The sequence below is a fragment of the Episyrphus balteatus genome, chromosome 1 (assembly GCF_945859705.1).
Source record: "Episyrphus balteatus chromosome 1, idEpiBalt1.1, whole genome shotgun sequence".
Lineage (NCBI taxonomy): Eukaryota > Metazoa > Arthropoda > Insecta > Diptera > Syrphidae > Episyrphus > Episyrphus balteatus.
Genome location: NC_079134.1, coordinates 144,046,787 through 144,060,394, shown reverse-complemented (window position 1 = coordinate 144,060,394; position 13,608 = coordinate 144,046,787). Strand labels below are relative to the sequence as shown.

Here is a 13,608-nt window from a genome sequence, read left to right as displayed (position 1 = left end):
AGCCACACATAAAAATAAAAAATGTAAAAAATCTAGTCTTTTTAAAGTCATGACACTCCAATTCGATATTTGAGAAATAATTCACCAAAAATCAGAATGAAATTTTTTTTTAATAATTTTTATTTGATAAGTTAGAAAAAATATAACAACTTGACACGTATCTGTCAAATTTTTAATTTAACTTACCGTTTTCGCGGAGGGATTTTTTGAAAGAGTCCTTATTTTCGTATTTCAATATATTAAAGGAAAAAATCCCGTCATAGGACGACCTATCCACCTCGTTATACCAGTTGAAAGCTATATTTTCCTAAGGGTAGTGTCTAAAGAAACAGTTTGCACATGGGTTGCCTGGTAACATCCTGTCAAGACATAGTGTTGCCACGCTTTAAAGTTCATATTTTGAGTTTTTTCGACAACGCCACCCTGCTTATATGGTAAGTGTTAGAGGTGTAAAAAAAATTACGTCAGAGAATATTAAATTTAAAAATTTGAATATTCAGGATTTTTAGAAAATTTGACATTTTAGAAGAGGAAACTGAGGTAAATTTAGAAAAAGGCCAAAAAGCTATTTCCTTAACAAAAAGTGGTAGAAAAAAGATTGATGTTGGAATCGATAGATATTGTTAAATTATATAAGTCACACATACAATAAAAAAATGTAAAAAATCTGCTACTCGAGATATGGATGTTTAAAAGTCAAAACCGTGAAATTCGATATGTTTGAGAAATAATTCGCAAAAAATCAGCACGAAAGGTATTTGAAATAATGTTTATGTTATTAGAGAGCAAAAATAAAATAACTTGATACGCATCTACCAAATTTTTGATTTGACTTAGAAGAATTACAGATTTTTATAATTCAATTCACTGTTTAGTTGAATTGCATTGTAAAAATTTGTAATTCTTCTAAAATACACAGGAGCCAAAAACTAAGTCAAATCAAAAATTTGGTAGATACGTGTCAATTTATTTTACACTGCTCTACAAAATTTTTTTTTTTTTTGGTGCCGAGCATATCCTCAAAAGTAGTTTTTTTACATCTTCTAACGGTAATATTTCCAAAACGGGAGCTGATAGGATATTTCTGACTTCAGATTCGAGTTCAGCACATCAAAAACTTATAGAAAAGTATATCATAGTCTCGGCACCAAAAAAAAATTAAATTTTGTAGACCAGTGTAATGAATTACCCTACATAAAAACATAACCTCGAAAACAGCCAAAATGACGTTTTTTTTGGCATTTTCTAGCGTTAATATTTCAAAAACATAGGCCAATAAAAATTTTTTGACTTCAGATTCCAGTTCAGTACATCCAAAACCTAAAGAAAAGTATATTTTGGTTCTTGTGGCAAAAATCTTGTTGACCAGTAAAATCTGAAAAAAAAATTATATTTATTTTAGTATCTACCTTACATAATGCAATAGATCAGTTATTTAACTACGAATTTATATCTTTAATTTGAAAATCATTTTTTTTTTCAAATCTGGCAACACTATAAGCCTTCTGCAGATTGTGTGCTCTCACAAATTTTTGATTTGTTATCTGTAAAAACTCCCGTAACATATTTGATAAAATGTCATCATTCCAATAGAAATATCATGCAAAACGTTAAACTAAATTAATTTTTAAGTTTTATAAATTGCAACAAATCATGAATAGCTTGGGAGTGAAAAACAATGAAAATGAATTAATTCTCGATACTCCAAATCGTGATGAAATTCTTCATTCTGGTCCACCACAAAATTCTAAATGCAATATTCTAGGCCGTGGTGCATATGGAGTTGTCTTTAAGGCGGTTTATGCAGGTTAAAAAAAAATATTATGTTGTTAGTTGAAAATTGAGTTTCTGTACTCTTAGCCCCTTCGCAGGTAAACAAGTGGCAGTCAAAATTATGAAAAATGTCAAGAATGATGCAATTTCTAATGAAGCAAACATTCTCCGCTGGCGTCACCGAAATATAGTGCAATTAATTAAAGTTGGTGAGAGATTCTTAAGCTTCTGGCTAGAAGTCATCTAACATCTTGTTTAACAGATCGAATCAACTGTAAACTACGGCATTGTTATAATGGAACGATTTCCTGGTCAATGTTTACAAGGCATTTTGAACTCGATAGAAATTCCACTTGAGCACAGAATTTAGTGAGTATCCTTCTATTCCCACTTGGTTAATACTATAAAATGATTATTTTTAGTGTGGTTCTTGACATAGTCAATGCTTTAACACACTGCCACAAACGTAAAATTTTACATTTAGATGTAAAACCCCAAAATGTTTTAGTAGACTTTTCACCGCAAAGTACAAAAAGAAGAAAGGTCACGGTGCTCCATGGTCGGAACTATATTTGCAAGATTTGCGACTTTGGTTCATCTGTGGTGCTGCAAGAGAACGACCAGGAAAACACACGGAAAAGAATCCCGGTATAACCCCAATTTTGGGATTTAAAATTGTATCGATTAAATAAAAAGATTCTTCCTGTTGTAGGGAACTGTTCGATACATGTCCCCTGAAGCTATTCGAGAAGACATCCTTTCCTCAGCAGCTGATGTTTATTCTTTGGGTGTGACGATGTGGCAACTCAAGTCTCGCCAATTGCCATATTTCTGGATCGAATGTAATGAAAGTGTCGCATATCAAGTTGTTAAAACCCATTTGAGACCAAATCATGCAACTTTTGAACAAAAGTTTGAAAACTTAGGATCCGAAACATCTTCGTTGCATACAAATTGTCTATGTGATCATTTTTCATCAGAGATTTCTCATAGAACTCTTGATCACATACGATCAGCTTTATATAAAACCAAAACTTTATCACCATTTGCACCAAGAAATAACCAAAACAACTACAGTCGGAACCGAAATGCTCTTGAAAAGTTAAAAAGTCAAACCTCGAAAAATCTTATTGGGAAATTTCAAAACACTTTTGCTGGTCTAAGGGATAATCTAGTGATTGATGAAACAACTTGTGATATTTTAGAAGATCAAATTAATTGTGATTTTCCACTAACATCTTTATTTACACCGAAGGCAAGTTCAACTTTGCCTGAAGCTGAAAATTTATTCGAAGATCTTTATAAGTTATGCTGGTCTAGCGAACCAAAAGAACGACCTAGCACGTTACAAGTGAAGAGAAAACTCGAGAGTCTGTTCATACCCACAAAAAAAGAGAGTTTAAATAAATTTCGTCTATGATGCTACAAAGCTTGTTTCGTGTTCTTTTAATAAAATATTTTAATAAATTAAAGAATATGTTATTTTATGTTTGTTTTTTTTTCAGAGACTCACAATTTTTTGTACATTAGGTAATAAATCATAGAATAAACGGTTTTTTCATGACATTCATTGAATTGCTAAATTTTGTTAGAGGGCCACTGTGGCGTATGTGTAACTTTTTTTAATTAAAAAAATCTTAGCTTTTATTCAAACTGTTGTATTCTTGAGAAATTAGTTAGATAAGTTGAAGAGCTCAGAATAAATGATATAAATTAAAACTATTAAGGGACAATCATGGGTTCTTAAAGGTTGAACAATAAGTTATTTTTTTTTACTTTCAACCAATTGTTTGCACCGCAATTTTTACCGGATAAGAAATATTACGTTGTTATACATATATTATACATGGATTGGATTGAAAAAAAGACAGACGCTTTTTTTAGTTATCTTTTTTTTTGAGATTTAGCCTAAAAGAACTTTATCGTCATGTATTCTCTTTTATTTCAGAGCTAAATATTTTTAACCCTTTCGGACCCAGCGTTACTCTCATGTAGGGTTGCCAGATACATTTTGACGAAACTAGTAATCGAGATGTAAAATCCCGGACTTTCCCGGACAAATAAGGACACAAAAAAGAGTACAAATCTAGGACAAAAGGAATGCATAGTTTTATAAAAACAAAAAAAAGAGGAACAATCTTTTCAAAATTTAACTAAAAATCACATTTTTAACCCTTGTTCCCGTAGCATTTTTTTCTTATTTTTTTCACAAAAAAAAAAAAAATAAAAGTACAAATTTTAGCTAATATTACAAAAGTTGGAATGTACATAGTTACAGTAAAAAAAAATTTTAAATTCCATTAAAATCCAATTGCTCAAAATTTTAAACTATTTTAGTTAAATGCTAATAGAATTTTTAGTAAGTTACTATTTAAGTTAAAAAATGGTCTTTTTGACTTAGCAACTTACTTAAGCGGCCATATATTTTTCTTAATCGTTTAAAATTTTGCACCTTGAGTCTTACAATAAGGTACCTACTGTAATAAATTATAAAATTTAAATAAATTATTAAAATAAATTTTTGTTGGTCAGAGAATTCACTAACCAGTACCTCATACGCACATTTTTAAGTTTTGATTATATTGGAACAGAACACAAAAAAGAATTGAGCAGATAATAGACCAAAATAAAAACGCCTCGCTTTTAATGAACTCGATTCGTTTTATGAATAAGGAATGAATTAAGAGTAGCATACAAAAAGTGAGATTTTTAAAGGCTTCAAAAGAGTACAATCCCGGACAATTGATAGAAACTATCCCGGACGTCCCCCACACAGCCAAAAAAGAGTACATGTCCGGGAAAACCCGGACGCATGGCAACCCTACTCTCATGTAACATTTTTTTAAAAATTCGCAAAAAAATATTAAATTAAACAATTTTTAAGGTTTCGATGGCTTAATTGAAAGATAATAATGCCTAGTTACTGGATTATTACAAAAAGTTAGCCAAATATCATACCTTTAATTTTTTTTAACGCAAAAAAAAACGTTATTTTTATAGTTCAGGTTGAGCTATAATGTGTATCAATTTATTTCAGAATTATTTGTAATTATGTCTGTAAGAACTGCTTTTTTCTTCCAAAAACTATTTAAATCTTTCCGATATCTCTTTTATAGACTGAGATATCTTAAGTTTAAGCTTACCTATAAGATAAATTTGAGTTAGTCTTTGGCTTTTATAACGGTAATATTTCAAAAACTAAGGCCAATAAATTTTTTCTGACTTCGGATTCAAAATCAGCACCCCAAAAACATTCAGAAAAGTATATTTTGGTTCTTCTGCAAAAAAAAAAGTTTAATTTTTTTCAACAGAATTTCATTGTAGCCAAACAAAATATTGATTTCGTCAGGTTATAACTTTAATAGTTTTGGACATACAAGAAAACTTAATGTACCAAAATGTAGGAAATTTTGAGTTGTTTCAAAGTTATTATGAGATTTATTTCGCTTAGATGAACCTAAAATGAATAGAAGTGTAAAAACCACTATCATCACCGAAAATTTTACATGTTTTCGTCAATAACTTTTAATAGAGAAACTTTATAAAAAAAAATTATTTAATAAAAAATTCAAGAAAACGTTCTTCTACAAAACAAGACAAAAAAATCCATTCTACGATAAACAGAAGCCGAGAAAATCGCAAAAACGCATTTTTCAAAATGGCGTCCAAACCACACGTTTTTGAGACAAAAAAAAAATATATTTTTATGTTCGTCTTAATGCGCCTCTTTATATGAAATATCAAATTCAAATCCTTTCCAAAAATTCTCAGATGACCCATTTTAAGCTCCCTATTTCCTGTAGTATACGGTTTTTGCGATTTTTGAAGCCCTATATCTCAGAAACTACTCATCGTAGGAAGCTGAAATTTTGTGAGTTGTTTGGTTTTTTTTTCAAAAAATGTAGCGAGTTTGAAATTTCTAGCATCTTTGGTGTGGAAGTTAGAGGGGTGTCGAAAATGACCTGAGTTGTTTCCTGTAAATAAGGGTGTAGTGCCAAAGTTGCTAGAGAACTTGGCTGGGCACTACCGTGCCCCTTGATCTATTTAAGCTCTATTAATAAATGAAAACCAAAAGTTCTTTTGAGAGGTTTGGTTATTGACTTATTTGTGGGGTACTGGGATTTTGAAGGCAGATATAATTGGACCAAAAATTACAAAAAATTATAAATCTTAGTTTTTGAGATTTTCGGAAAAAAATTAGTGGTTAACCTCCTATATGAAAAAATGTATTTCTAAAAATTACGATCAAATTCATCGATTTAAATATCAAATGAAAGGAGTTTTTAAGTTAAATTAATAATATTGAAAACCAAAAATTCCTTTGAGGTCTAGTTGTTGAGTTTTTCTTACATTTTTTTGGATTTTGCAAGCAGATATTCCTGGAACAAAGTCTAAAAGGTACAAAAATTACAAATCTATATTTTTGCAGATTTTCGAAAAAAAAAATCCCTTACCGAGAAAAAACGCACTTTCAAAAATCTCCTCCAAATCCATCAAGTAAAAGAAAGGTCTCTTCAAATAAAATGTATAAAGTGCTAACTCAATTTTCCTACTGTAAAAAAACTAATGTCCTACCATCAAAAATATATTTATTTAGTGTAAGCTTGTAAAATAAATAAATGGCACACCAACTCTTAAAAATAAAAATCTCACACAAAAATACAAAACTGCCTTTAACTGATATTCTGGTCTAAAATCAAATAACATTTTTTTTTTGAAAAAAAAAAAAAAAATCAATCAGTTGAGCCAGACAAATTTAATTAAAACCTCCAACTGCCTCTAAACAAAATATTGTCCATCGGTGCTGTACATCATACCCAACTAAAACCCAACACCAGGAACAAGGATACATAAACAACATTCTGTCCAATGTTGATGGCAGCAGAGCAGACAGCACAGAGAGTGCTTTCGTTTTTTTGGTTGTTGACTTTCATTTAAGGGTAAATATTTGTGTAACTTTGTTGTCCTACCGTCATCTTTTGGTAAGCCTTGTTTTTATTAGGTGGAATGTTTTTGTACAAAAGTTTCTGTGTATAAATTTGTGTGTAGCTTCTGTAACGTCCATTTTGCTTTTTAACTTCTATACTTTGTACCTGTGTATCTTCTTCCAACCTAAGTACTTATATTAGATTAAGGATACGTAACGTCGTCGTCGTCGTTGTCAGGACATAGGCAGACTTACTCTTACTTTATTAAGTGCTATTGCAACCATTTAAAAGCCATAAAACAAGAAAGATACATCCGCTAAAAGTATCATTCAGAATTTAATTACTACTTCTTGCTTCCTGGTTTTTATGGTTTGTTTAAAATGAAATAAAAGATAGACAGAATTTTTTGAAATACTTAATATATTTTATTAAAATTAAATCATTTTACTTTACAAATATTTAAATGTGATTTTTTTTTTGTCTTTCTTTCTTTGTTGTTGTAATTTTTTATTCATTATAACTTCTTTTTTTTCTTCTTTATAATATCATTTTTTTGTTGCAATCATCAGTCCTAAAAAAACACTTTTTTTTTTTTTTATTTTTATAATCTAAATAAGATTGCACTTAGTTATATAACTATATATAAATTTTGTTTACCTAAAATGAATTATTATTATAAATTTTTTAAATACTTTTAAAATACAATATCATAATTATTTTGTGTGGGCATTTTATTTTTGTTTTTTGTATTTTTAGTCTTCTTTTAAAAATATTGTGTTATTTTTTTTTTACAGGATTTCATAAAAATAAGAGAACTTAATATTTTATTTCTTTGGAATGTTATAAAATATATGTATTAAAAGTGACTAGTAAAAGTCAAAAGTATGTTTCTTAAAAGGAAATCTTTTTTTTTTTTTGTTTAGTAAATGGAATGTTTAATATAAATGTCTTTCTTTAATAAACTTAGTTTATACTTAAATCAGAAACGCTTTTTTGTAAAGCGATCAACTAATAGTAACATTTTGTTTTTTTTTTTGCATTTTTTTATAAACAGTATTTTTTTTAAGCTTCAAAAATTATGTGCTGAGAATATAAACGAACAACCTACGAAGTGCCTATATAAATAAATAGTTTTTTTTTTGTAACTTACATTTTGTTTCATTTTCTGAATTTGACTTTTTTTTTATAAAATGAATAACGTTGAGCGAAAAAAAAACATAATAATAAAAAAGATAAAGAAAACTGATGAAAATGGGAACAACAAGATTTTAGGTAAAATGTAATTTTCTACTGCTTTAGTACATTTAGTACGGCTTCACACGGCCAAGTTTGTTTATTTTGTTAGTGCGACTCCCCAGGGCAAGCATATATATTAGGGTGGGTCAAAAACATCGAAAATTTTTTTTTTGATTTGGTACTCCGAAAAATCGATTGCTAGACCCCTCTAGAATATACACACCAAATATGAGCTCTTTATATTAGTGGGAAGGTCCTCCGCTTTGCAATTTTCCATTTTTACATCAAGCTTCTACTAAAAAAAAATAATTTTTTTATTAATTGACTTTTTAGCAAATTTCTTTTCATATTCTTGTAGGAAATTGAACGCTCTACAAAAAAGGCCTTATACACTTTTTTCGTTTATCTAACCGTTGAATAGATATTTGAGGTCCAAAAATCGAGAAAATCTTTAAAAATTCGTTTTTTGTTCTTAATTTTGTAACAAATTGAAAAATTATAATGATCAAACGCGCAAGACATATTCTTGTTGGAAATTGATTGCTCCACAAATAAGGTCTTGTTAACTTTTTTCATTAATCTTACCATTCTAAAGATATTCGAGGTCAAAGTTAAAAAAAAATATAAAAAGATTTTATATTTTTAAAAAATTTCTAATTCACTGAAACTTCATTATTTTCAAATAAGCAAGATATATTCTTGTAGGGGCTTAAACGTTCTACAAAAAATTCCTTGGAATGAAATTGATTGCTTTAACCGTTTAGAAGATATTCGTATCCAAATCGCAATGCATAGGGGTCATAAGAAAACTATTGAAATCAGTGAGCATTGGTTTGGATACGAATATCTTCTAAACGGTTAAAGTAATCAATTTCATTCCAAGGAATTTTTTGTAGAACGTTTAAGCTCCTACAAGAATATATCTTGCTAATTTGAAAATAATGAAGTTTCAGTGAATTAGAAATTTTTTAAAAATATAAAATGTTTTTATATTTTTTTTTAACTTTGACCTCGAATATCTTTAGAATGGTTAGATTAATGAAAAAAGTTAACAAGACCTTTTTTGTGGAGTAATCAATTTCCAACAAGAATATGTCTTGCGCGTTTGATCATTATAATTTTTCAATTTGTTACAAAATTAAGAACAAAAAACGAATTTTTAAAGATTTTCTCGATTTTTGGATCTCAAATATCTATTCAACGGTTAGATAAACGAAAAAAGTGTATAAGGCCTTTTTTGTAGAGCGTTCAATTTCCTACAAGAATATGAAAAGAAATTTGCTAAAAAGTCAATTAATAAAAAAATTATTTTTTTTTAGTAGAAGCTTGATGTAAAAATGGAAAATTGCAAAGCGGAGGACCTTCCCATTAATATAAAGAGCTCATATTTGGTGTGTATGTTATAGAGGGGTCTAGCAATCGAGTTTTCGGAGTACCAAATCAAAAAAAAAAATTTCGATGTTTTTGACCCACCCTAATATATATTGTATTGAAACATTGCGGAAAAAGCAGTATATTAGCAGTGTGGCAACATTCTATGGAAAGCGACTTTATGATTATGAAACATGAAAACCTAAGTGGAACAAAACTGATTTCTCTTTAAGTTTTCTATAGAAAAAAAAAAAATATTACGTATACGCCACAGTGACTCCTTTTTTCTTAAGAAGTTAATAAAATTGAAAATTCTTCATTCTTTGAATTTTTTTTTCATACAAGTACTCGAACCGTACCCGTATGGCTACCACTTTTCCGGAGTAGTTTTTCGTTAAAGGTTTTTGAGAGGAATTTCGGATGAAAGCTAAAATACAAAACAATACGAAAATCAGTTAAAAATTTTACTTCATGGTTTTCTTGTTAATTTGTGGATTTGACCACTTTTTTGTGTGTTATTACCTAACAACTCTCAACCATTCTTATGTGTGAATAGTTTATTTCCAAGAATGGAAGAGACCTACAATTTACAGCGCGCTGAGTCCGAGAAAGAGATGCACTTTTTATGACAATTATTCTCTTGGAGGCTTTGTCAATTATTCGTGGAGGCTTGGAATCGAACCTAGATCTTTGGTCTAATTGTCCTTCGTACTAACTAACTAACGTGGAACTACACGTGGCTAGGCGTCAAACAAAAAACTTTCCAATTAAGCAAATTAGAACGTTGACTGGAAAATTTTCAAGAAAATCTTACTTGCTTGTTTTACACGTCTTATTTATTTTACGTTGACTAAATATTTAGACTCTTAAGTTTTCTGAATGTGTCCATTGTTGATGAAGAAATTAAAGGAACATTTATGTAACGCTGCGCTGCGAAGGTGTGACTTCGCCACGAAGATTGGTCAACGGAAAATGTATAGAAAACAATTAATCGAAAAACAATTCTGGAAATAGCAAGGCATCGAATGATGAATATATTAAAAATGTCTCAAGTTTTGATCTAGTAAAAACTTCATTAATTTGGTATCAAAAGCATTTTTAATTTTATACACTCCGTGTATATACACAAAGAGATCTTTGGTTAAACGAACTTTTATTAAAAGAATTATTGTTCATTTCATATTTTAAAGATAAATTTCGATGCATTTTCCGCAAATTCTCGAATGAAAATTTTTCGAATGACCATTGAATAAATTAGGTTGGCATCACAATAACGTGCCATATCTTTTTCTAAAGCTAGTAACGCTTACTTTTATTTTACATTTAAGAAAAACTGTTTTAATGAATTATTATTTTTCAAACTCAAAATTTTGAAAAAAAAAATGAAAAAAATATTTTTTTCAAAATTGTATTTGTAATTAAATGCTAATCTTGTTTTCAAAATTAAATGCTTACATTTGTTTTTAAGTAAACACAGAAGACCCGATGGAAAAATGTCTTGTTGGTTTTGAGAAAAAAAAACAACTTTTTTTAAGAAAACCTTTAATTACACCGGCACACAAAATAAAAAAAGTGTCATGTACCAGGAACCAGACCTATCTTTCTATATGTTTTTGGGCACGCTGAATCTAAATTTCAAGTCCGTTTGGCCCGGTCACCCTCCAGTTTTGAGCTGAGACTGCATTTTGTTTGAATTTTTATGACTTTTTTTTTTTACTTTTTTGCATTTCTCTCAAAACTGAAGGGTGTTCGGGCATATTTGTTATTTTTACGTACCTACCTACATTATAAATTTAACAGATTTGCTTTTTTATAGTATTCTTAAAAGCAGTGTGATTAAAGTGTCCGTTTGAAAATGTTATCAAAATCGGATTCAAATTCATTTTGTTCAAAAATGCACTTAAAAGTATTAGTTTCTTCGCTGAAGAAAATGCATAGTGCATTTAGAGTCCGACAATAGGATTCATTTTTCCAACTTTTTTGCCAAATACAAAATTCAAGTTAAACTTTTTATTCTTGAAATTGCATTTATTAAATTGTTTGGCATCACAGTGGATACAAATTGGAAAAAAAAAATATTATTAATTGTTTTAAAACTATTTGTTAAAATAATGTTATTGTGATTCAAGCATTTTTTTTCTATAAAAAAAAAATCATGTAAATTGAAAATTTATTGGATAATAAATAAAATTTCAAAGCAAAAATTGTACATTGAAAACTTTAACCATTAATCTACGTCGATTTCTTACAAGCTTAGTTAGCTGAAATAGTCAAATTCGTAAGAAAATCGACTAAGGTAATGGAAAAAAATATTTAATGCACTTATTTTGCAATATCATTTTTTTTTAATGCAAAAAATGTTTTGATTTGCATTAATTTTTAATTACAAAAATATTTTCCTTTTGCAAAAAATAATTTTTTTTTTTCAAATTGTAATAGAAGTCAAATGCATAGGAATAATTTTTACAGCTCTGGCAGTAACCATGAAAATGCTTGTAGAACTTATAATACCCATTTCAGTAAAAACAAAAATAAAGTAAAACAGGAACAACTTAAATGTTTTTATACAGCTTTAAATTATTATTTTGGTTAATTCGAATAGAAAATTACTTCTTAGCTTTACAAAATTATATTATTTAATTTAAAACTTTATTTAAGGACTCTGTAACGCTTATTATTATTAATTTGAGTTATGTTGTAAAATTATTTCCTTTTTTCGGTGAAGTTTCATTTAAATTTATTTTTATTAAAAAAATATTACATATTTATAAACATATCGCAATACATTTTTATTTTGATTGTAATTCATACTTTGTTGGTTTGGGTCTTTTTGTTTTCACTATTTATTATTTAAATATAACACTTAATTAAAAAATTTAATATTTTATGCATGAAAGATTATATATTTAAAAAAAAGTTTAATTTCTGAGTGAGTTTATTTATGTTTTTGTTTTAATATTTTACATATAGATTTTGGTCGTGTATTGAATTGCGATATGTGTTCATTTTAATAAATATTTCATAATGGTATTTACTAACACTGTATCAATATATATTATTTATGTAATTAAAATATTTTCGGAAAAATAATATAATTCTTTTATTTTATTTCATTTTAAAAATCGTTAGAGCGTTCGTTTATTAAAAAAAATCCTATTTCATTTTAAATGTGGTCCTTTCATTTATGTTTTATTTTTTTTTTTTGTTATAAGATTAAAATTTTTTACATTCACATTCAATTCAATGCATTTATATATTTTTTTATTTAAAAAATTTAATTACTAATACAACCACACACATTTCATTTGGAATAAATAAATTGTGTACAAAAAAAAAAGAAGAAAGAAAACAAAAATGAAGAACAAAAAATAAATAATCTCACATTTTTCTTTTTCTTTTTCTGAAAATTGATTTGTTTATAAATTAAATAATACATAAATAAACCAGACATACAATTATCAATATATGAATGTAGTGTGTATAGTAAACTAAAGGGATGTAAGCATCATCATAAAAAAAAAAAACAAGAAAGCATTAAACACCCTCACATCCCTTAGATAATTGATTCTCATACAGGCGAAGCAGCAGTAGCGGCCATCACTTCAATATCACTGATGCTTTTGACCCGTCTGTGTTGGCCATAGGCCATAACAAGTGTCGGATCTGAGGATTGGGAGGCTGCTGGCGGTGCACTTACCCGGTGACTGGGTGGAGGCGGTGGTGGTGCTGTTGTTGGTGGTGGCAATAAGGGTGGTCCAATTGTTGCATAGATTCCTCCTCCACCCTCGCTACTGCTGTACGATGGTGTTGGAGATGTTGAATTTCCAAAGGACCGTTCTCCGCGTGCTTTTGCATTAAAACGAAAAGCTTTCGACAATGAACTCTGCGATAGCGATGATGATAAAAAAAAAACGAAGAAATAAATGGCGAATAAATATCCAGCAGCATCCGATGAAGAAGAAGAAGAAAAAAATGAAATAAGAAAAAAAATTATTATTTTTTTTTAAATTAATTATTTTTTTATATAAAGAATAATTTCTTATAAAATAAAAATAGAAGAAAAAAATTCAAAGAAAAAATATGGAAGGAGATGGCATAAAGTACCTGTGATCCTTTCCATGCTGAAATCTGTTTGTGTTTTCATTTTTTTTTTTTTTTTTCAATTTTGTTTGCATTTAACAAAGAGAGGGATGAAAAATATTTATATGAATAGAGGTGATTTTTATTTTTTAAATTATTTATAAAATAATTGGTTATATCAAAAATGCAATGAATATGTTATAAAAAGTTTTTAATTATT

At 28.4% G+C, this 13,608-nt stretch overlaps 2 protein-coding genes across 4 annotated transcripts in view; one reads left to right on the top strand and one right to left on the bottom strand.

Annotated features, from left to right (window-relative positions):
- Window positions 1-1,529: 1,529 nt before the first annotated feature.
- Window positions 1,530-3,260, top strand: LOC129905944 (serine/threonine-protein kinase mos). Its single transcript, XM_055981569.1, has 5 exons — window positions 1,530-1,807; window positions 1,872-1,978; window positions 2,036-2,142; window positions 2,196-2,421; window positions 2,486-3,260. The coding sequence occupies exons 1-5, from the start codon at window positions 1,654-1,656 to the stop codon at window positions 3,191-3,193; spliced, it is 1,302 nt and encodes a 433-aa protein (XP_055837544.1). The 5' UTR covers window positions 1,530-1,653; the 3' UTR covers window positions 3,194-3,260.
- Window positions 3,261-12,792: 9,532 nt separating this feature from the next.
- Window positions 12,793-13,608, bottom strand: part of LOC129907322 (kazrin) — a 186,630-nt gene continuing 185,814 nt past the window's right edge. The window contains exons 14-15 of one of the 3 annotated variants that reach the window (XM_055983445.1): window positions 13,413-13,436; window positions 12,793-13,191 (exon numbers count right to left, since the gene is read on the bottom strand). In XM_055983445.1, the coding sequence (XP_055839420.1) occupies window positions 12,877-13,191; window positions 13,413-13,436 (339 nt within the window). In that variant the 3' untranslated portion in view covers window positions 12,793-12,876. The remainder of the gene's footprint in view (window positions 13,192-13,412; window positions 13,437-13,608) is intronic. The other 2 variants (XM_055983446.1, XM_055983447.1) reach the window with 2 other exon arrangements.

What these genes read in the sequence shown, in the direction of transcription:
- LOC129905944 (XM_055981569.1), top strand. Translation starts at nt 1,654, where the DNA reads ATGAATAGCTTGGGAGTGAAAAACAATGAAAATGAATTAATTCTCGAT. An exon ending in CTTTAAGGCGGTTTATGCAG is followed by an intron (nt 1,808 to 1,871) that starts GTTAAAAAAAAA and finishes GCCCCTTCGCAG; the next exon opens with GTAAACAAGTGGCAGTCAAA. An exon ending in CCACTTGAGCACAGAATTTA is followed by an intron (nt 2,143 to 2,195) that starts GTGAGTATCCTT and finishes GATTATTTTTAG; the next exon opens with TGTGGTTCTTGACATAGTCA.